Raw genomic sequence first — 21,673 nt, forward strand, 5'->3', positions numbered from 1 at the left:
CGAGACTTATCTATATTCAGACTCTCAGACTGTATTTCCCTTTTTTGTAACTTGTGTGTGATGTGTTTGGTTCTTGCACAATCGAGGAGGGTGGAGTATTTACAGCTAACTTGAAAAAAATGCCATGGAATAAATTCAGCCTTACTAAAACTAGGAAATAGAGGAGGTTGTGGATTACAAACTTTGGTTTTGATAGGTTGCTTTTTAAATAGTTTACATGGACGGAATGGCAAGGACTTGGCTTTACTAAAAATAGACCTGATGCTGCTTAATTTTACATTTATTTAACGTGTGACTTTGGAACTTATTTGGCAAAACTGGTATCTTATGAATGATGAAAGTTTAGATTCAAAGTATTGATGTTGAAATGGTAAATTTTGATTTAGGCCATCACTGCATTGTCTCTGGGGGCTTATGTGAAATACAAACTTCAGTCTTTGTATTTTTGAGACCATGGAAAAAGAGAGGAGTTTAGGAGTTAAGGCTTAAAGTACAAAGGATTATTAAACATCTCTTTCTATGACCACTTTGAAGGCCAGCAACACACTGGAGAAGCATAGTTATATTTTGCAATATAGTTGAACGTAGTATTCAGTACAAATCAAAACCTTTTATCTATAGGAATTAATTCGGGCCACTAAGATGTGGAATAATTTCAAATCCATAGATTTTTATGCACGTGGAACAGAACACTTTAAAGGAAGGTCTCATTGATTTTTTTTCTTTTACAGGTGATACCCAGCTGCTGTGACACCACTTTAATGATTTAAAAGCTCTAGAGAGGCAGTATAATGGTTAGGAGTGTGAACTTCGGGGCAGAAATGCTCCAGTTAGAATTCTAGGGCTCGGCAAATTTACTTGTGTGCCTCTATAAAATGAATATTTGTTGTGTATGACCTATAAATAATTGAGTGTTTCGTGTGTACCAGGCACTATTCTAGACACTAGGGTTGCAGCAGTGAGCAAAACAAATTTTAGAGTCCAAGATTTTTCTTAAGGATTAAATAAGTTAATGTGTGGCTTTAAACAGGCCCCTAGCACAAGGCACTCAATTTATTACTGCAACTTTAATTTTCAAGAGCTTTTATTAAAGAACTTTTCGAGTCTAGTACTCTTCATCAATACCAGATTGTCTCCTTTTGTAAATACTTTGAAGATCTGTGTAATACAGAAACTTGACGTAACACTCTCCAAACTGGAAAAAAAAGTGTTGATGTGGGACATTTTTGATTCAACCTGTAGAAAAGTTTTGTTGTGCATGTGGTTTGGTCTTCAGCTGTCACTGTCAGAATCATATGGTCAAACTTTAAAAAAAAAAAAGTCCCAGATTCAAACAGTTTTAGCAGGTGGACAACTCTGATGGGAGATGCTCTTTATTTTAGGCACCTCTCTTTTATTTTTAATTTATTCTTGTCTGCAGCCCCCCAGATTCTGAATGTTAAGATATATCTGTTCCTCACTGATCATTTTATTGGAATGCTTATTGTTGGAATATTTTTAATCAATAGCAGTTCATTTGATTAAGCTTTTAAATTTGTTTTCTTTCTAAAGCTTATGTTGTAGTTTTTTTGAATATTTCTTAGACCAAGCAGCCTGATCAAACAGCCCTATTCTTTTTTTTTCCCCCCCTTGTATTCTTTATTTGGACAAGCTGTGGTCTTATAAGGCTGTCAACAAGAATAAAATATGTGAACTCCCTAGTTGGTTGGTGGTGTTTGGGAGCCAGAGGCAGTTTTACTACTCTGATCAAACAGAATGACCACAGTGCATGTATTTTGGGGATGTTTAAAGAGAACTTTACATAAAATGTAATATGAACCAAACCTGAAAGAATAGCTCATGCTTTGAGTGTTTGCAACGTGTCAGAACTGTTTGAAGCACTTGAATTAACTCTTATGACACCCCCAAGGAAGTAGGTATAATTAATATCTCCATTCTAAAATTAGAAACCTAAGGCACAGAGAGGTTTAAAAAAAAAAGGGGTCCTCATATCATGGCAGAGTTGGGATTAGGACCTAGGCAATTTGGGCTCTGCAGTGTGTGCTCTTAACCACTACGTTGTCATGTCATCTTTTTAGGGTTTTGGTATTGTAAAAGTTTTCTTTTGTATGCATCATTCTCCTAACAGCTAGACTTAGCATCTGCTCTGTATTGAACACTGTTTCTAAGCCCTTTATGAGTATCTACTTATTTAATTCTCACAACAACCACATGAGATGGATGCTCTTACCATTCCATTTTATACCTGAGGAAACAGGTATAGAGTGAGTTACTCGTCTGTGGTCAGATGGCTGGTAAGGGACTGAGATTCAAATCCGATAGTCTACCTCAAGAACTCGAGCTCTTAAACTCCATGCTGTCTGCTATTTTGAACAATTTCAATTCCTAAATTTAATCTTGCTTCCTGAAATAAGCTCTCTCCTCCCACTTCACATTTAAATAATTGGGATTGAACTTTATTCTTAGGTTATAGCTAATTTATGAGTTTAGATTTTAGCTAACATAAGTTTTGAAAGTAGTGAATTTCTTTTCGGTTAGTATCTTCAAGGACTAAGGGAACTACTATGTGCTGACTAATCACTGGGGGCATCATAAACTTCTTTCCAGTAAGCCTATAGGCTGTATGCATCATGTCTCAAGGCTTGTCTTTAGCCAGCTAACTTGGTTTGTAGGGCGTTTGTTGACTGAGAAATGCTGATCATGTAATGACCTCAGTTTTTTATTTGAATAAGGGTGATGTTGACACTATGCTTTGGTTTCATCGTGATCACCGTCAATGTTAATTCTAGTAGTTATCATACAAGTGGAAAGTTGAATACTCTTGCTAACACTGGGGAAAAACTATCACTGGATATCTCTATCATATTGTATGTTAACTCTGTGCGTTCAGGTGTCCTTTGTTATCTACGATAACAGTCAATTCTTGAGGATTTTACAAAGCATTTCACTATAATCCGTTTATTAAAGAAGACACCAAATTCCTAGTATTGAGATTAGAATGTTTCAGATTGAATTCTCAAATCCTAGATTAGCTTTTGCATTCTACTAGATTTTGGTGTATGTGGGTTTTGACATGGGTTACATTTATATATCAGAATGTTTAACAGCTTTTAAAAGAATATAGGTACATGGGGTCTTGCCAGACTTACTGAACCATTTCTCTGGGAACAGGCATAATTTTGAAATGTCCCCTAGGTGATTCTGAAGCCTCCCTCTGGTTAAGAACCTCAGACATAAGGGATAATCATTTAATCAATACTTATTGAGGTCTTACTGTTTGGCACAGTAGTCTAGTCTCAGGGGACAAAATATAGGGAAGCCTGTTACTACCCATGAGGATGTCTTCTTTGAGTGAAGGAAACGAGCATGTAAACACATAAATTTGTATTTGTCACTCTATACAGCTTTTCAAAATTATTATAAATCAAGTAAGGGAAGCATTTATTTAAAATAAGGGGAATCGTTATTCCAATGTCAGATTCACCCATTATTAAAGATAGGTTTATTTAAATGCCTTTCCGTACGATATTATATATATATAGTTATATATATTTTTTTCACTGTTTAGTGTGTTTTTTATAACTAATTCCCTTTCCAAGACAAATTAGTGTTAAAATTAAATGATTTTTATTTCACTGGAAATTTTGTGCTCTTGAGCTAGTTTTGCTACCATAACAATGATCTTATTTCAAAATTGTATAGTGTAATGAAAAATGGGTATGTTTAGTGAGTATATCATTTGTTGGTCTATGTTGTTAGATGAGATTTAGTCTCAAAATGGTACCCTCGGTCCTGTTACGTGGGGAGGGGAAAAGTTCAAATGAGTATTTTATACTTTGCCCAAACATCAGATTTTTATCTCCAACTATACTTTGAACATAATGTTGTATCATTCAGAGACTTCCAGCCAGCTTTTCTTAGTTAAATTTGTTGTATTTAACCTTTTGGGTCTTAGTTGTGATTCACTACTTCTTGGTTACTTGTTCATTTTCAGGATGGAATACCTCATATTAATCCTAGCCTTGTTACAGTTTCCTGGCTAATGTATAATTGAATGTCTTCAACCACTGGACTGCTGTTAATTTTTGTTTTTCATATCTATAAAATGCCTTATTTGCTTTCATGGATCAAAGCTTAGGAACTAAATTTGGCTCTTTGTCTTTGCCCATTTAGAGATACTGCTTACAAAAGAACAGCTTTGAGTAATCTGAAGTGACTTATTTTTAATGGTGATCTAAAGAAAGAAAATTACAGTATTATTCATTCAAGCTATTCTTTGTACCTTGTCTGAATGAACAGGCATACTTGTCTCATAATTATAGCTAAACAGGAAGTTAATTTCTTGTTAGTGATGTAATGAGACATGGTATGCAGCACTTACCCTCTTAATCTTTTTTTTTTTTTTTTTTTGCGGTACACGGGCCTCTCACTGTTGTGGCCTCTCCCGTTGCGGAGCACAGTCTCCGGACGCGCAGGCCCAGCAGCCACGGCCCACGGGCCCAGCCGCTGCGCGCCATGTGGGATCTTCCCGGAGCAGGGCACGAACCCGTGTCCCCTGCATCGGCAGACGGACTCTCAACCACTGCGCCACCTGGGAAGCCCTACCCTCTTAATCTTTAATGTAAAAGAAACTTTCAGGATTTCTTAGAAGAAATCACAAATTCCAAACTAAAATGATTTTTAAGGGGACTATTCCTTCCCATTCTTACGTCCACATATGAAATTGTTCAGATCCCAAAATCTTTTTGCCAAGCTTCCTTCTTTTGAAATGACTTCCGGTAACCATGCATTTCTGAGATACTTGTTTCCTTCCTTGATATTTGTATCCACGTGCGGTATGTAAAATAAATTTCACAACATTGAAGTTTAAAAACTTTTTGTTTACTTCATAGCAAACTTGATCTTTATAAGAACTAGAGCAATTATTGTCTGCCTCATTGGGTAATTACTATTGCATTTTGACCTCTATCATTGGTCAAGATATATACCTTTATATTGCTAGGTCGTAAAGGTTCTTTGAGGGTGATTCTTATTTCAGAATTTCTTAAAGGCACTTACTCCTTCCTACCTCATGCCCTCATCTCATCCAGCTCCCAAGATAGTATTTTATGTTGCTCAGTATAGGTTTAAGAGGCAAGGGCTGTCCTTTTTGGGGGGGGCGGGGGCGCTGTGTTGGGTCTTGGTTGCTGTGCGCGGGCTTTCTCTAGTTGCAGGGAGCGGGGGCTACTCTTCATTGCAGCGCGCGGACTTCTTGCGGTGGCTTCTCTTGTTGTCGAGCACGGGCTCTAGGACACGTGGGCTTCAGTAGTTGTGGCACGTGGACTCAGTTGCTCTGCAGCATGTGGGATATTGCCGGACCAGGGATCAAACCCATGTCCCCTGCATTGCAGGCAGATTCTTAACCACTGTGCCACCAGGGAAGTCCCAAGGGCTGTCTTCATAGTGTTGATTCCCATGCTCATACAAATCTTGAAGTCAAGTAAAAGTTTTGAAAGAAATGGACTCTTGAATAAAATACAAGAAATTAACTTGCAGTAATGGGATGGACTTCAAGTTTTCCCAAAAGTGATGATAGAAAATGTATCCATACTGCTATTATTATGACTTTGTGTGATGATGCAAGATGGATGGCAGAGATTGGGATAACATGATCGTGGAACATTGTGGTAATTATTGTACTTAATATCGTAATTAACTACTATACTTGACCTTACCACAGTAGTCATCTGGGTTAAATTTTGGCCAGCCCTTGGGAGAGTGATGGAACTGGACAAACTAGAAAAGGTTATACAGGGAGTTACACTTCAGTAGCAGAACTGATTAAACAAATTTTGTTTTCATAAATGCTGACTTTGGTTATGTTGATCTAATGTATAAGTAATGGCTGTCATTGAAAGAATGTTTAGCAGAATGTGTAAATAGTAGTTACCGGAAGTCTTAAATCTTACTGAAGGCTCATCTACTCATGGCTGCTCTATAGTTATTCATAAATAGTTCTTGTATTTTCAGTTTATAAGCCTTTTGGAGGCAGTGACCATTTCTTATACTTCCCTAACATCTCTCAGAGCCTCTAATCTGTTCAATACCTTGGTTTCCTGTTCTTTGTAGTCTGTGGTTGGTCATTTCATATCGAGTGAGGAAGATGTAGAGAGACTAGAGAAACAAAAACCAAATATTTAGCAGTATGTTTAGACTTCTGTTCTTGGCCAGTGTCTCTCTCAGCCTTTTCATGTTTTATCTCCAACAGTCAGTTGTCAAAGATACTGTGTCCCATGATGATAGAAGCAAAGATCTTCCTCAAAACAAACTGTAGGCTTTCTGTTTTGAGTCCCACATAATGAATGGTCAGACTCATTAATGTTTAATCATGTACCTCCAGATGAGAACACTCACTGGCTTAAGCTATACCTGTTGGTTGCCTGTAAGAGAAATTTGATTGACTCCTTTTCCTATCGGTCTATTTAGGCTTTTAAAGGGAAGGGAGAAACGTATTTCCCAGTGGGAGAAGGCCTGGATTCTCACACTAGCCAGGTGTTCAGGAGGTTTCAGGAGAAGCAATTCAGAGAAAGATGATCCCAAAAGGAGAATATTTCCCCAAAAGAGTACACCGTGGCAGAGAAGTGTCTAACTTTGGTGGGTTTTTTTTTTTTCACGGAGAGTACAGTTTTTAGCATCGTACCCTGTATTATATGTCCTTGATCCAGTGTCTTTTCAAGGTGAGTGGAGCATTTAGCTAGTGTGTGCCAAACTCCCCTGCCAACTATTTTATTTCAGTGGTCTTGATGAAGAGTTGGGTTGGTGTGATTGAAATTTTTTTTCTCCAGTTTGCCAAGTACCATATCAAATTTCTTTAACTTAAATACATCTTTGATGCAAGGACACTCTTGAGAAAGCAGCCTTAAATGTATCCCTGGACCTATTTTTCAGGTTATCTAGTAGATACACTACTTTGCTTTCCTGCCCATCCTGAAGCGCAGCATGTCCTGTATCTGAACTCAGTCTTTCCTTTCCCCTCTTAAGGCGGCCGTGGGGGGGCGACACTAATGTAAAATGGAGATGAGACCTATTTCCATAAGGTGGTTGTAAGGGTAAAGTGATCAGTGTTTTAAGTTATTTTTCATCCCCAGTGACTTAGTTTATGTTCTCTCACCTGAATTACTGCTATAGTTTCCTAATGTAGTTATCTACTCATACATCCTTTGTAGTAGGTATTCCTACAATTTGGAGGGTGAGGAGGGTCTTTGACATCCCATAAATTAAGTAAAATTTTGTGTGGGCATGTGTATTTGAGGGATAGAGGGTCAGTAGTTCATCAGGTTCTTAGAAGTCCTTGACCTTGTCACAAACAATGCTATATACATGTGTAGTAGTGAATGAAAAGGTGGAGAAATGGCAGAAACCAAATTTAGGATAGTCTTAACCTGTCAGGGAAAGGGAAGGGCATCTGGGGAGTACAGGAGAGATCTTCTGTTATATCTGCAAAACTTAAAATCTGAAAGAGGTATAGTAAAAATGTAATGTCAAGCTAGGTACACAGATACATGACTGCTTTTAGGATTAATAATTTAAAAAGTCAGTCACTCCTAGTGTACTACTGCTAGTACATCAAAAAATCCAAATCTCATTTGTCTTACTCCTACTTAAAAACTATTCCTGCTTAAAAATCAGTGACTTCCCATTGGCTGTGGAATAGTCTTTGCCATAATATTCAAGACTCTCAAAAGATCCAGCCCTGATTAACCTTTCTAGCCACATCTGCTACTCCCTTACCGGTACCCTGTTGTGTCTCTGGTATACCAAACTACAAGCAAGTTTTTACAGCCTGTTTTCTTTCACACCCCTGGTTTTGAATTAGTTTCTCTACCTTGAATGCTTATCCTTCCATCAAGACCCAGTTCAAATGTCACTGTTTTAAACCCAGGCAAGGTTAGTGATAACCTTTTCAGGATTCACAAAGCAGTTGAATGCCTTTACTTTAAGCACTCAGGTTGTTTGAAATATAATTTTTTGGTTTTGTATTATGTCTGCGCTTTTTTTTAGCTCAGTCTGTTGGGGGAGGCATTCATGTTCTATCTTTTCTATCTTGGTATTTTCAGACCTAACATACTTGACACCAAAAAAGGTAGTCTTCATATAAATGAATAAATGCTTTGTTGGGTGTAACTTGAGCTGATATTACACTTTTTATTTTAGAAATGGATTTAAGTTAATCTTTAGTTCCTATTATTGAAAGTTTAACTTTTTACTAGGTAAGCCACATGATTTCTCCCTGCTTCCTCTAGTTTCCTTTTGAGACTTTGCTTCATTTATATTTCTTACATGTTTTACAGCAAGATTAAAGCAACACATTTCGTGGATTAAAATGTGTATAATTGGTAATGGGGCCCAGGTAGCACTCTGCTTAGAGTGGATCTCTCCTTACTCTGTGTTTGCTGCCCCCGCCCCTTGAAGAAAACTGGGGTGGTTAACAATCAAAGCAGTAACTGTAGGAATTAGAGCAAGCTACAACCTCAGGAACTGAAATTGTGTGTCTGTATGCCAAGTTAGTTCTTTATCTCTGCTGCCCAATGTGGCCTCTTTTTGTTTGGACTCACCATGTAATTTCAGGGCATATGCCTGCCAGTAGCTCTGGGTCACATCCTTACAGCTCCTGATTAGAGAAGGAAAAAGTGTCCTTTCCAGCTTCAATTTGAAAATCTTGGGTAGGGATAGATGGAACAAAATTCTCTGATTACCCTTTCTGAGTAGTTGGTTAATGGTGGCTGACAGTCACCCCAACACTACAGTCATACCTGTGGAGTATGAGAAAAGCATTTCCAGGAAAGTAGGAGAAGAGGGTTTGAGTAGACAGTGGTGCATGGAAGAGCATCTGAGATGACTTATTATGCTTTTTCTCATATATTTTCACTGCTAAGATATTCTTATATCTTACTTGCTTCTGCTATGGACATAATAATGTCATGAGAATTAGTTGGCATCTTTGAGGTAAGTGCTGGTATATGATTTAAAAGATATTTTGATTCTTAAAATTACTTTAGGTCATTTTTTAATGTTGATTTTAAAGTCGATTTTGGTACATACTTGGCCGAATATTACATCTTTGAGTATTACTTAAGAGGTGTCTTAGTCACGGGGAACTTGGAAAATAAGGCATTTAGAAATTATCTGAGGGGAATAAGAGCCTGAAGTTATGGGAGTGAAGAGCTTAAATTCAGTGCTCTCTGAAATTGTACATTCACTGTAAAGGAGTGAAAATGTCAGCATATAGAGGCTGAGTGATTCAGAGATGTCCATGTGCAGGAAGACTCGTTAAAAAATGTTTTCTTAGATTTTTCATAAAATGTGCAACTTCGAAGTAGGATGTTGATATATTCTAGGTCAGCTTTATAGATTCCTGAAGTTTATGTTGTTTCAGCATCACTTGGGTATTTTGTTAGACCACCCATCATTAAATTACTTTTTAATTTAAAAATGCTAGATATTTTTCTTATCATTAACATAATGTAAAAGTGTGTAAGTACAGAAAACTACATAAATTTGGGGTAGATCCGTGTAAGAAACTCATTTTAGTAATATTTGAGTTCACATGCTTACCTGACAGTTTTAGGTAGAACCATATGAAATTGCAGTTCAGAAATGGTCAAGTATTAGTAATTTCATACAACTCAATAACATGGTTTCTTTAAAAGCCTATCCACAAATAGCCCTCGAATTGCTGACCTTGTATTATTAACATATATCATAGCATGAGCCATATAATTGTTAGAAGAGTATGTTATAGACAACTAAGCATAAAAAGTCATCACACAGGCAAAAGATTTAAATAAGCTAAGGCTATAATAAGTACCCTATTTATAAAGCAGTTTTGCTTTTGTTTAGTAAACAAGTGATTTGAGTGCCTGTCTAGGAAATCTTGCCTTCAAGGTGGGTGTTCCACTTGCTGAGCACCTAATACATTATATGCCAGATAGTGTGCTGAAGTACTTTATCTTATTCATTCTTTCAAAAGTTCTGTAACAACAGGCATTTCTATTGTGTTTTAGAGATGCGGAAATAAGCCTAGGAAATAGTGGGTCTAAATTGGATTAAAAGTGAGACTCCAGACTGATGATCCATATTGAGGGAGGTGCATATTCATTGTCCTCATTTCATGATGCTATATTTGAGCATTTGAATTGTATGCGCAAGTTTGTGTTTGGTTTTAGTAGCATTTTTGAAAATTCACGTCTTTATTGTTGTGTAGGAAAGGGGAGAGGGTGGTTTGGAACAGGTAAGTTTTTAATCTTAAAATAGACTTCTTTGGACCCTTATGTTCCGGCAGAGGAAGTTAGCCTGCATAAGTTAGCTTCTGGTGTATCTTTTTTTGCTGGATCATTTAAACAACAGAACTTGTTAAATAAGTTTTGGAACATGGAAAAAAGTTCTCTTCATATCAGTTAGACTATGCTCAATCCTTATCTGCAATAAAGTATATACCTTGAGATGGTATTGAAGTAGCTTGCCATTATAATAAAGTGGCTGATCATGGAATGCAAATAAATGCTTTATGAGAGTTGATCTGGCCTATGAAAAAGTCATTTGGATAGTTGATTAGTTCAAGCTGCCAGTATATTTTTTTTGCTCAAAAAACTATGATTCAGTTCTAAGCTAAAGCTGTACATAGTTTCAGTTTCTTTCAACTAGTTGCTTAACTCCGAGATAAGAGCTTCTGTAATTAGTACTGATCAGAATCTAAGTTTCTGGAATGAATTTTCCCCCTTTCTTTAAATATGTTGAACAAATGAGGTATATTTACATGGGCAAGCATAAAAGTCTGATCTGATCTTCCAGTCGTCTTAAGATTGTGACTCCTGGGATTCCCTGGCTGCCTTGATAACCTTATAAGCAGTCATAGTTTGAGATTCAGAAGCAAATTGGCAAAGTGTATATCAAGGCACTCCTTTGTCCCAGTTTTGTTTTTGAGATATAACGTAATAGATGTGCAACATAATAATTTGATATATGTATATTGTAAAATGATTACCCCTCAAGGACAGTTCTGCATTGATCTTTTTTTTTTAATGGAGTGAATCTAGACTGATATTCCTGAACAATTGGCTGTTTTCTGAAGTGCATTATTTTGCCCATAGTAAAGGCAAATATTTGATCTGTCTTCCTGCAGTGTATTCCCTGCCTTTTTCTTAGAAGTCCATTATTATCTCAAAGGTCTATAAATCCCTGTACTGTAGGAATTTATATATAGGTGTATAGAGATAAAGCTGTATCATTAATTTTTTTAAACTTGTAAAGAAGCAACTCTGTTTTCTTACTAGATTACCCATATGGGTTATGCACAAGTCATGGAAGGGCTAAATTACACTTATGTTGGAAATATAAGGTCAAATGGAATTGTGGATACTGCTTGTTTTGCTTCTTAGCAAAAAAAGCACAGTGCTTTTCTACCTTGAGAGGAAGGTTTTTCCAGAGATATACTCAATGTTAAGTAAAAGATAAGGTTGCATTGAGGAATAAGGAGATCAAACCAAACGGGGTACTTACCTAGCCCCATGAGAGATTTTTTAAGGAGAAAATTTGGTCACTGGGTAGTGTGGTTCAGAAAAAGAGTATTTAAGACAGAGCCTCTGAGATGGTCTGAAAGCTCAGCAAATAACATGAATGTTGATAACTGCCCTAAGTTCTTAACCTAGGAAAGTGTCTGATTACAACTTTTTCATTTTGTAAGAGGACAGCTTTTGTTCATGTACAGGCACACCTCAGAGATATTGAGGGTTTGGTTCCAGACCACCCAAATAAAGCAAATATCACAATAAAGCAAGTCACATTTATTTCTTCCCCAGTGCATATAAAAGTTAACGTTTACAATACTGTAGTCTATTAAGTGTTCAATAACATTATGTCTTTAAAAATGTACCTTAATTTAAAAATACTTTATTACTAAAAAAACATCGTCTGGATCTTCAGCAAGTTGTAATCTTTCTTTACTGGTAGAGGGTTTGAAATATTACAGAAATTATCAAAATAGGATACAAAGACACAAAGTGAGCAGGTGCTGTTAGGAAGATGGCACAGGTAGCCGCAGACCTTCCATTTGTTTTAACAAAACAACCCCCCCCCAAATCGCGTATCCGTGAAGCATGGGAAAACGAGGTGTATGCCTGCAGTAAAACTTCATAGCGATGTGTGTGTGTGCTTTTATGAACCCCTAGCCGAGATGATTGTCTTGGTATGTGTCCATAAAATAACTGTGCCTAGTGTGTCCCAGAAACTGGACTGGGGTTACTTATGTTTTCTTTCCTAATAGAATGTATTGTTGATGTAAGTTGTGATTATATGTCCCTTAAAGAATAGTGTAAAAATAACTGGAAGCAGACGACTGTCTTTACTTGCTTGTGTTTTCTATTATGGTTACATGATCCAGCATTTTCTGTCTTGGTGTAGGAACTTAGTGATTTGGCCCGTGACCCTCCAGCACAATGTTCTGCAGGTCCAGTTGGGGATGATAGTAAGTAATTTTCAAGTTGATTTTTATGGTTAGTTTCAAAAAAGCTTGTGTATTTTTAGATAATAACAAGAGTGTTTTCTTTTTCTAGTGTTTCATTGGCAAGCCACAATTATGGGACCTGTAAGTACTGAGAATTAAGTTTTTGCTTTTAATGAAAATCCAGCATTGATGTAGTTAGTAATTTTTAATTAAGCCTTTAGCTTTATTTTATTACATTGTAATTTTATTTGAGATATGCCATAGTTGTTGCACTGATTTTGAAAGAAACAATTGGTCATTAGTTAAGTATACTGTAAGTGTCTGTCCCTGTGTTCAGGTTCTAGAGTATGTATAGCTTTTCTATGACCTATCAAATACCTCTTCCATTCTAATTTTCTTTCATAGCAATGTAAAGTATTGTCACAGAGCTTCCTGACTTATAGCCCATTAGTTTTCTGGCTGTACCATGATATTACTCAAAGATCTTACTCTCTTCTTGTAGCTGCCTAAAATCTAGCTTAATTGTATTATTTTGATATTTGAGTTTTTATAGAACTTCAGTTTCATGTAAAATTTGAATATTTTTAGGTAGATAGTGATACTTTGTTTTATTTTATTTTGGCCATGCCATGCGGCGTGTGGGATCTTAGTTCCCTGACCAGGGATTGAACCCGCGCCTCCCGCGTTGGGAGTGTGGAGTCTTAACCACTGCACCGTTAGGGAAGTCCTTAGAAAGTGATATTTTGAATACAGCAAAATTCCTTTCTATCCTGGGTAGATAAGAAACTGTATGTGCTGGATAATTGAATATTCAGAATTATGGATACCATCTAAGAGTTTCACAGAATTAGGGCACAGTAAAACATCCTGGGGTAAGACTGTATCTTGAACAATACTTAACATTTTTTTTTTGACGTGGAAGGCACCTAAATTTCTGTTCTGAGGGGTGTGTGTGTGTGTGTGTGTTACTGAATTTTCTGCTTTCTTCCCCCTTTCGGTATTTTAATCTCAACATAACTGGCAGTAATGTACTAGGTGAGATAATGGTCAGTAAGTAGATATTTATAATTCTAAAAGAAGAAATGCCCTTGGAAAAAAAAGCTAGCCAGTGGGTGGGTTGGTTTAGTAAGTGTTTATTCAGCAGTTCTGATTGTAAATCACATAGAGGGGGGATATTTAGTTTAACAATTTGAGATGTGTCTGTGATTGAGATCCTAATGAAAAAACTACAGAGTCAGGGTTGTTTCCAGTTACCTCAAGGTCTATTTTTATTGTTTTAAGTGCTTGCTTTTGTCTAATTGGTGACAAAATTGTGATTCCCGCCCAGCCCCCGCCCCACCCCCCCCTTAAATACATATAGTTAAGTAACTCATGGCTTACCCAGCTTGGCCCATACAAAGTTTTTTTTTTTTGGCCCTGACCAGGGACCAAACCCGTGCCCCCTGCAGCGGAAGCGTGGAGTCTTAACCACTTGACCACCAGGGAGGTCCTGGCCCACACAGTGTTTTACATGTTGATAATCTTAACATAAAAACCCTCTCACTAGACCCTCCTTCTACAAGTGTGGGGTGGAGTAGCAGCTGCCTCCTTTCTTCAGGAAATGTGTGTCTGCCACAATTTCTACCAGGTCCACTTAGGCACTTAGAGTTGCAACTTCTAGAATTTTCCCATTATAGATCACCAATTTTCAAAGCAAGGAATTCAGTAAAATGCCTTGTCATATCTATACCAAATAAAGCTCATCTTTGATTCAGAGTGCTTTAAGATAGTTTCATTATAAAAATTAGTTGTCTATACTAATAAAGCACAAAAGAGTTGGTAGTTAAGACTTAAAATTGGATGGTGTGCATAATAAACCAACTCTTTTAAATCCGTGTAATGTTTTTCTGCTTGACTTTTGAGACTTCGTTATTTTATTTATTCCTTTCCAAAAGGTAAGGAATGCACCTATAGTAAATCAAAGTGAAGCATAATTGAGGAGTTTGTTAGTAATTTTCCACAAAATAGAAGATTGCTTATCCTGAAGAATTTTTCAGCTGTTAATTTGCTTTTATTTTCAGGAAACATTTTTTATTTATATGTATTTCAGATTATGGCTATGCTTTGCTAATTTTTTCAGCAACCTTTTAATATAAAGGAATAGCAGTTTTCTGCTTTTGAAAACAAATATTTGATTTTCAGAACTATTTAAATATTCCCGATTAACAAGAGCAAAAAATATATTTATACCATAACAGCATAGTTCTGCTTTAGTAACATTAGTCTCTGAAATGTACTTGATTTCTGAGGAGGTTAATTTTCACTGTTGGGTAATCTCAGGAGTGAGTCAAAAGTTATAAAAACTCACCCAAAATGCAGGTTTTAACTGCACGTTTTGTAAGTAAGCACCTAAGTTTAGATGCCAGCTTGTAAATGGTTAATCATTATCCTTACTATGAAGTGTATCAATGAAACAACCATGCTGTTTTGGCTTTTGACTGCATCTTTATGACAGAACGTCACAGTTTGATTAGGTAATATTATTTTGTTAGTATGCCTACCCTAAGTGGCATGCAGATGTGACCCAAAACAGTAGGGCTAGTGGTGGCATAACAATCCATAAATCGCAGATTTGCTGGAAGAATAAACGTTAACAAAATTACTTTTGCTTTGGAGTGCTTCTTAGGTCAAAGTGATGGCAGTGTCACAGAACTAAAGATTTCTGACCCTCTAAGGTGTGGATCGTCTAATTGAGGTTTCATGACAGAGTTACTATTGGATTTTGATGGATTATAGTAAGGAAGTCTTGATGGTTGAACAAAAATGCTTGGTTCTTAAAAACTACGTGCTAGCTTATTCTTTCCGAAGGCAAGATACTGCGGAAGCACAAATGCCAATAAAAACAAACCGTTGAAAGAAGGTGGCAGTGTTGCTTGTTATGTGGTTTTTAAACTTTTGTTGGTTATTTTGTGCTATGTTAAGGGAAATTTCCATGAAGAATTGATGCAGTGAGGAGAAACTAACTTCCTTACATATTGTTTCTGATATTTATGTGCCTGACTTTTTTAAATTGTAAACGGAGCTGGCAGAAAGACATTGTTGAAATTATTTTGAGAACCACATTAACTTCCATCTAATCTATGATACATAGCCATAGAAGAAAGTACCGTATCTGTGAATAATGTAACTGTTGGCAGCCTGAGCAGAATCAGATACAAAAACAATCTGAAGTAAAATATTTGGTCCATCTGAAGTAAGATCTTGAACTAAAGCAGTGGGTATTGTTTTATTGTTACATAAGGGTGAATTTTTCAATTTATGTTGTTTATTATGTTTTTCCTGCAAAGGCTAATAATATGTGAAAACTCCTCTTCAGTACCTTACTCTTTTGCGGTCTGCGGGCCTCTTACTATCGTGGCCTCTCCCGTTGCGGAGCACAGGCTCCGGACGCGCAGGCTCGGCAGCCATGGCTCACGGGCCCAGCCGCTCCGCGGCATGTGGGATCCTCAGACCGTGGCACAAACCCGTGTCCCCTGCATCGGCAGGCAGACTCTCAACCACTGCACCACCAGCGAAGCCCACCCTCGTTCATTTTTCATAATAGCTATAACATTTCACTGTATCTCCCTTTACCAGACTGTAAGCTCATCAAGATAAGAAATTGTTCTGTGTCCCTTACATATACTTAGTAAATAGAACGGCGGAGTTAAAGTAATTCAACTAATGTTTAATTATTTTACAGAGGTCTGGGGATTAAATGAACTTACAGCGTCAGACCTGTGAAGGTTATTTGCCTCACAGAGTGGGCATATAAAAAGGCTCATATTAGTGCTGTATACATCCTTACTCAAATGGAGGGGAATAGGTGTTGGTAATAACTCAATTACTGCAAATTTTCAAACACGTCTTCAGGTTGGCTCTTTGCATATCCAGAGACAATTATGCAATCTCTTTTTTTAAAAAAAATTTGACCTTAAAATCCTTGACTGGATCACCATCTTTTGTCATCATTCTTTGATCCGAGTCAAGCAGTGGTTTTCAGAAGACCTGAGTTTAAATCCTGTTTCTATCATGTACCAATTGTATACTTCACTAAGTTATTTCAAGTCCTATTTTACTCAACTCATAAAATGGGAACAACGTCTTTTTCCTTTTATTGGTTAATAAATGTAAAATACTCGCAAGTTTCTCCCAAATGTTACTTCATACTAACATTGTATAATATTTACTTACTGAGGAGTTCTTCATACTCAAAATGGGCAGGACAGCTAAGGAGAAAAAGTAGTGCTATAGCTTAAAATTCCGTATTTTCTGTTGAAATGGACCAAACAAACATTCCACAGTTTTCCAGATCTAGTAATCCTGTGTATTGATTGGCTGTAGAGAACTCAGTATTGTGCTTTTGAAGAAAAAACTTCATGGTTTTTATTTTTTAATTAATTTTTTTTTTTTTTTGGCTGCATTGGGTCTTCGTTGTTGTGTGCGGGGTTTCTCTAGTTGCAGCGAGCGGGGGCTACTCTTCATTGCGGTGCGCGGGCTTCTCATTGTGGTGGCTCCTCTTGTTGCGGAGCACTTGGCTCTTAAGCGCGTGGGCTTCAGTAGTTGTGGCGCAGGGACTTAGTTGCTCCGCGGCATGTGGGATCTTCCTGGACCAGGGCTCGAACCCGTGTTCCCTGCATTGGCAGGCAGATTCTTAAACACTGTGCCACCAGGCAAGTCCCAAGACTTCATGGTTTTTAAATGAGAATTTTGAGGAGCCAGTTGGGAACTAAACTTTCTTTAAAAACATATTCTGTTTCTGTTCTACTTGTCCTACTGAAGGGAGTTGTTATGTTACCTACAAGACCTAACTTTTTGGTTTGCCAGTAACCAGAATAGCCTGTTGAGGTACAAAGCCATTTGTGTATATATGACTATCATTAGAAGAAATATTCTACAAATAAATGTAAACTTATATTTTCAAATTATAACTTGGTACATTATTATGTAGACTTTTATTGCTAAGTATACTTTGTGAGAATTGGGGTCTAGAACCTTGTGTTTCTGGGTTATTTTTTCTAAATTTCTTTAACTTTCATAAAGTAGGATCTAAGTAAAGTAGGGTTCATTGTTCTATAGTAAATATTGTGATTTTTCATTAATACGGACTTCATTGTGGGATAATTTAGACTCTTGCAGTGTAAATAGGTAATTTTGCTTCATATTAGAGAAATGCTTAGAAAATAGAAATGTTACATGAATTATCTAGCAGTAACATTTAAAATAGAGTTAAGCATATTTTTCTTTTCACAGAATGACAGCCCATATCAAGGTGGTGTATTCTTTTTGACAATTCATTTTCCTACAGACTACCCCTTCAAACCACCTAAGGCAAGTATTTCCCCTCCAAATTTGTGAGTATAGATTTGTGTTCTATTCCAAAAATAAGAATTTCTAATTCTTAGAAATTAGGGTTCTGTGTAAGTCAAGGTTAAATTGATGTGAATGTATAGTGAATAAGAATAATTGAGGCTGAATGTATATATTGAGTTGAATCACTGATGTTGAATGCTGACTCTTAACCTTTAGTTAAAAGAGCAGCTGAATCTGGATTTGAACTTTGTAAGTGGAGGTGAGAATTGCCGTATCCTTAATGTTGCAAGCCTCAAATATACCATGTGAAAGCTTTTTTTATTTTCCCCTTTATTGTGCTTATACAGATTTGGATTATTACCCTAGTGTCTTATAATACTAGGCTTCCAAATATCCAACTTCAGTATGCATTTTCACATGTTGCTAAAAATTATACCGTATTTGTATTGGGGTTTAGACAGACTGTAATACATTTTGGGCTTTGAGCTTGCACACGTAACAGTAAATTTATCAAAACTCAAGAGTTGCTTAATGCACTGGGGTGACCGGTTTATAGGTATTAAAAGCATGTGGTCCTTAACTTTTTGAGCCATTGAGATAAACTCAATCTGTATGAATAACTATGGAAGATAATATATATAGAACATTGGCACTTCACTAAAACTATCTTCACAATTATAGGTGCATATGACAGTTATTTTAGATGAAATGCCTTTGTGATATTCAAATTTGTGTTTTTTATGTACAGTGGAAATGGAGGCTCAAATACATACCTTTGTAACTCGATGCCTTAAATGAGCTGGCCTGGGTGTTTTGGTTTACATCTGGAAGTTTCTTATTTTTAAGTGAATGTTAAATACCCTTCAAATGGCTCTTTGATACTCATGATATGGTAGGGCCAAAAGTTAACCTTCAGAACAGCCCACCATATCATTGACAATAAAATTTTTGCCCCAAAGTTGTATTTTCCATTTTAATTAAAAATAGGAGAGCCCGTGAGGGATCTTGGTCAGAATATAGAAACCAGTTTCTGTAATATTTGGTCCTTTTAGGTGTATTAATTAGGTTTTAGCTATTTGATTTTTTAGAATTTTAACAGTATTTTGAGTCTTGCTAAAGTCTTCTGCCAAAGTTTAGGGTGCTTGTTTTTATTTGGGAAAAATATCTAAAGTTTTTTTTGTTTTTGTTTTTATTTTTAGGTTGCATTTACAACAAGAATTTATCATCCAAATATTAACAGTAATGGCAGCATTTGTCTCGATATTCTAAGATCACAGTGGTCTCCTGCTTTAACTATTTCTAAAGGTAAAATAGTTTTAGAGAAAGTCTTGAGAGGCTGATTTTCTAATAGTTAAAGGAATTTCATTTTTGAGCCTACTTTTCTGAGTATTTTTATAATGACAGCTTTTTGATAAAGGTGGGGAAAGGAACAAATTGATTTCTACAGTATTTTTCAGTCCCAAGCCACCTGCACATCTCATTCACTCGTCGCCTAAATTTTAGCTAAAATGATATACCAAAAGTTAATAGAGCTTTTGAAACTTGAGCTTTCTCACAGAAAAATTGTGATTTTGCTTTCCTGTGTTTATTATTTTTTAGATAAAAAACCCTTTTTTAAAAACCTTTAGTTAGGTGTTTTGTGATCATGGTAGGTTGTTCCTACCTAATAATAGTCTAAAATGTATAGTCTTGGGAAGGTCTGTAGATAAATTCTGCTCTTCTGCTTTAATAGGGATCCATTATGTGACATCTTTAATAGGTTGTCCAGTCTCCATGTAAATATCCCAGATGGAGATGGAGTGTCTCTCCATCTCTTACTCTTTGAATGACTCTGGTGGCTTTTATGTCGCTTTTACCCCACAAATAAAATCATCTAACACAAAACTACTTAATGGGAAGGAAGTCTGCCTTTTAGTAATTTTCAGTTTTGGGGTATTGGCATTCCTTAGTACACAAAATTAGTTTTTAATGTTGCTAATTATGACATTATTTCAGATATTTGAGGATAGCAGCTGACTCGAAGCATTCTCAATTTCTGGCTGAGTACTTATTATTGCTTCTTGAAATAGTTAATTGTGTTTTACCAAAAGTTTTATTTTTATGAGTATGGTAAATGCAAAGTGAAACTGGTTTTGTTTGTTCATTTGTTGTTGTTTTTTGGTTTTGGGTTTTTTTTTGGCAGTACGCGGGCCTCTCACTGTTGTGGCCTCTCCCGTTGCGGAGCAAAGGCTCCGGACTCGCAGGCTTAGCGGCCATGGCTCACAGGCCTAGCCGCTCCGCGGCATGTGGGATCTTCCCAGACCGGGGCACGAACCCGTGTCCCCTGCATCGGCAGGCGGACTCTCAACCACTGCGCCACCAGGGAAGCCCCTGTTCATTTGTTTCTTAAGGCAGGACATCATAAAGCCTTTCATATGCTTGTACAGTGCTTTTGAATCTCCTTAAAGGGACTTTGTAGTGTTCCCAAAATTTTATTTGATAGGAAATACTTTTTGCGGGGAGAAAGAAAAACAATTTGGGTGAATGCTGCTGTAATTCTTTTAAGTGAGGCATAATTTTAGGCCTATTTCTCACCCTCTTGGATACATTCAAGTTTCTTTTCAGATCAGGCTCTCTTAACACCAGATATCTGGTATTAAGAAAGCTTTAATACTAGGTTCCAGGTTATTTTTTTAACCATTGTTGGGAATGCACTGTAATACTGAATACTTTTTCTATAAACGTGGGTTTAGTTTTATATCTGCCCCCGCACTTGGGTTTAAAATTATATGTGCGATAATAATGTTGTTTTTTGACCACTTTAAGCTTTTATATCTTAAACTTTTATAAAAACCTTGCACAGTGTCTGGCACATAACAGACATTTAGAAGGAATTAGGTACATGTTCCATGATGCTTGGCATCTTTTAAGTTGATATTTTGAACAGGACAGGGTAAGAGCTAGAGTTGAAGGCCCACTTAGTAATAGATCTTGACGTTGTTAAATTTAACCAGTACTTTTGTGATATGGTCTCTACCTTATAAATTCAGGAAGACAAAACATACAGTCAGTGGGGGCAGTTGTGAATTTCTGTGAAACTCCCTCGAGAGCAGGACAGAAAGTGGATTTTTTTATCATGGCAAACAGCTAAGAATAATACTGCACAGATGTTCCCCAGATATTTTTATTCAAGGTCCCCCCACCCTGCAGAGTACCAAGAAACTCCAGTTACTTAAATTCTTAATACCACTTTATTTTAAAAAGTAATACAGGGAATTCCCTGGTGGTCCAGTGGTTAGAACTCTTCCACAGGGGGCACAGGTTCGATCCCTGGTTGGGGAACTAAGATCCCACATGGCTTGCAGCACGGCAAAAAAAAAAAAAAAAAAGTAATACAAACTAATATGGCATCATTTGACTGTCTTAGAACCCCTGATTTTGGCAGATTTTTATAGCTAATCAGTAACCTTGATGCCAGCAAAGATCTATTTTAGTATTTCTTACCTACCAGGAACTTGTCTCCTATAAAGCAGAATCTCCGTAAAGCTTTGTCTTACGGAGATTAAGATATAAACCAATAAAAATCTTTTGAAGATTGAGGTTTATAATACATGTTTTTAAATACTTGTATTTATCCAAATTCCTGATGATGGGTAACAGGCATTTGTTTTCTTCCAGTTCTTTTATCCATTTGTTCACTGCTATGTGATCCAAACCCAGATGACCCCCTAGTGCCAGAGATTGCACGGATCTATAAAACAGACAGAGATAAGTAAGTATGTACTAGTTTAAGAAAACAGTATAAAAAGTGGCTTTTCTTAATGAGTTAGGCTTATACTTTGCTGTAAGTCGTCAGGGCAACGCCAAGAAGACTTGATGCTT

The 21,673-nt window shown here is 36.7% G+C and overlaps 1 protein-coding gene across 4 annotated transcripts in view; it reads left to right on the forward strand.

Moving 5' to 3' along the window:
* Positions 1 to 21,673, forward strand: part of UBE2D3 (ubiquitin conjugating enzyme E2 D3) — a 29,322-nt gene that overhangs the window by 2,637 nt on the left and 5,012 nt on the right. For all 4 annotated transcript variants that reach the window (XM_060299750.1, XM_060299749.2, XM_070045608.1 and 1 more), the window contains exons 3-7: positions 12,439 to 12,502; positions 12,591 to 12,622; positions 17,753 to 17,830; positions 19,012 to 19,117; positions 21,470 to 21,563. In XM_060299750.1, coding sequence (XP_060155733.1) covers positions 12,439 to 12,502; positions 12,591 to 12,622; positions 17,753 to 17,830; positions 19,012 to 19,117; positions 21,470 to 21,563 — 374 coding nt within the window. The remainder of the gene's footprint in view (positions 1 to 12,438; positions 12,503 to 12,590; positions 12,623 to 17,752; positions 17,831 to 19,011; positions 19,118 to 21,469; positions 21,564 to 21,673) is intronic.

The sequence above is a fragment of the Globicephala melas genome, chromosome 5, assembly GCF_963455315.2.
Source record: "Globicephala melas chromosome 5, mGloMel1.2, whole genome shotgun sequence".
Taxonomy (NCBI): domain Eukaryota; kingdom Metazoa; phylum Chordata; class Mammalia; order Artiodactyla; family Delphinidae; genus Globicephala; species Globicephala melas.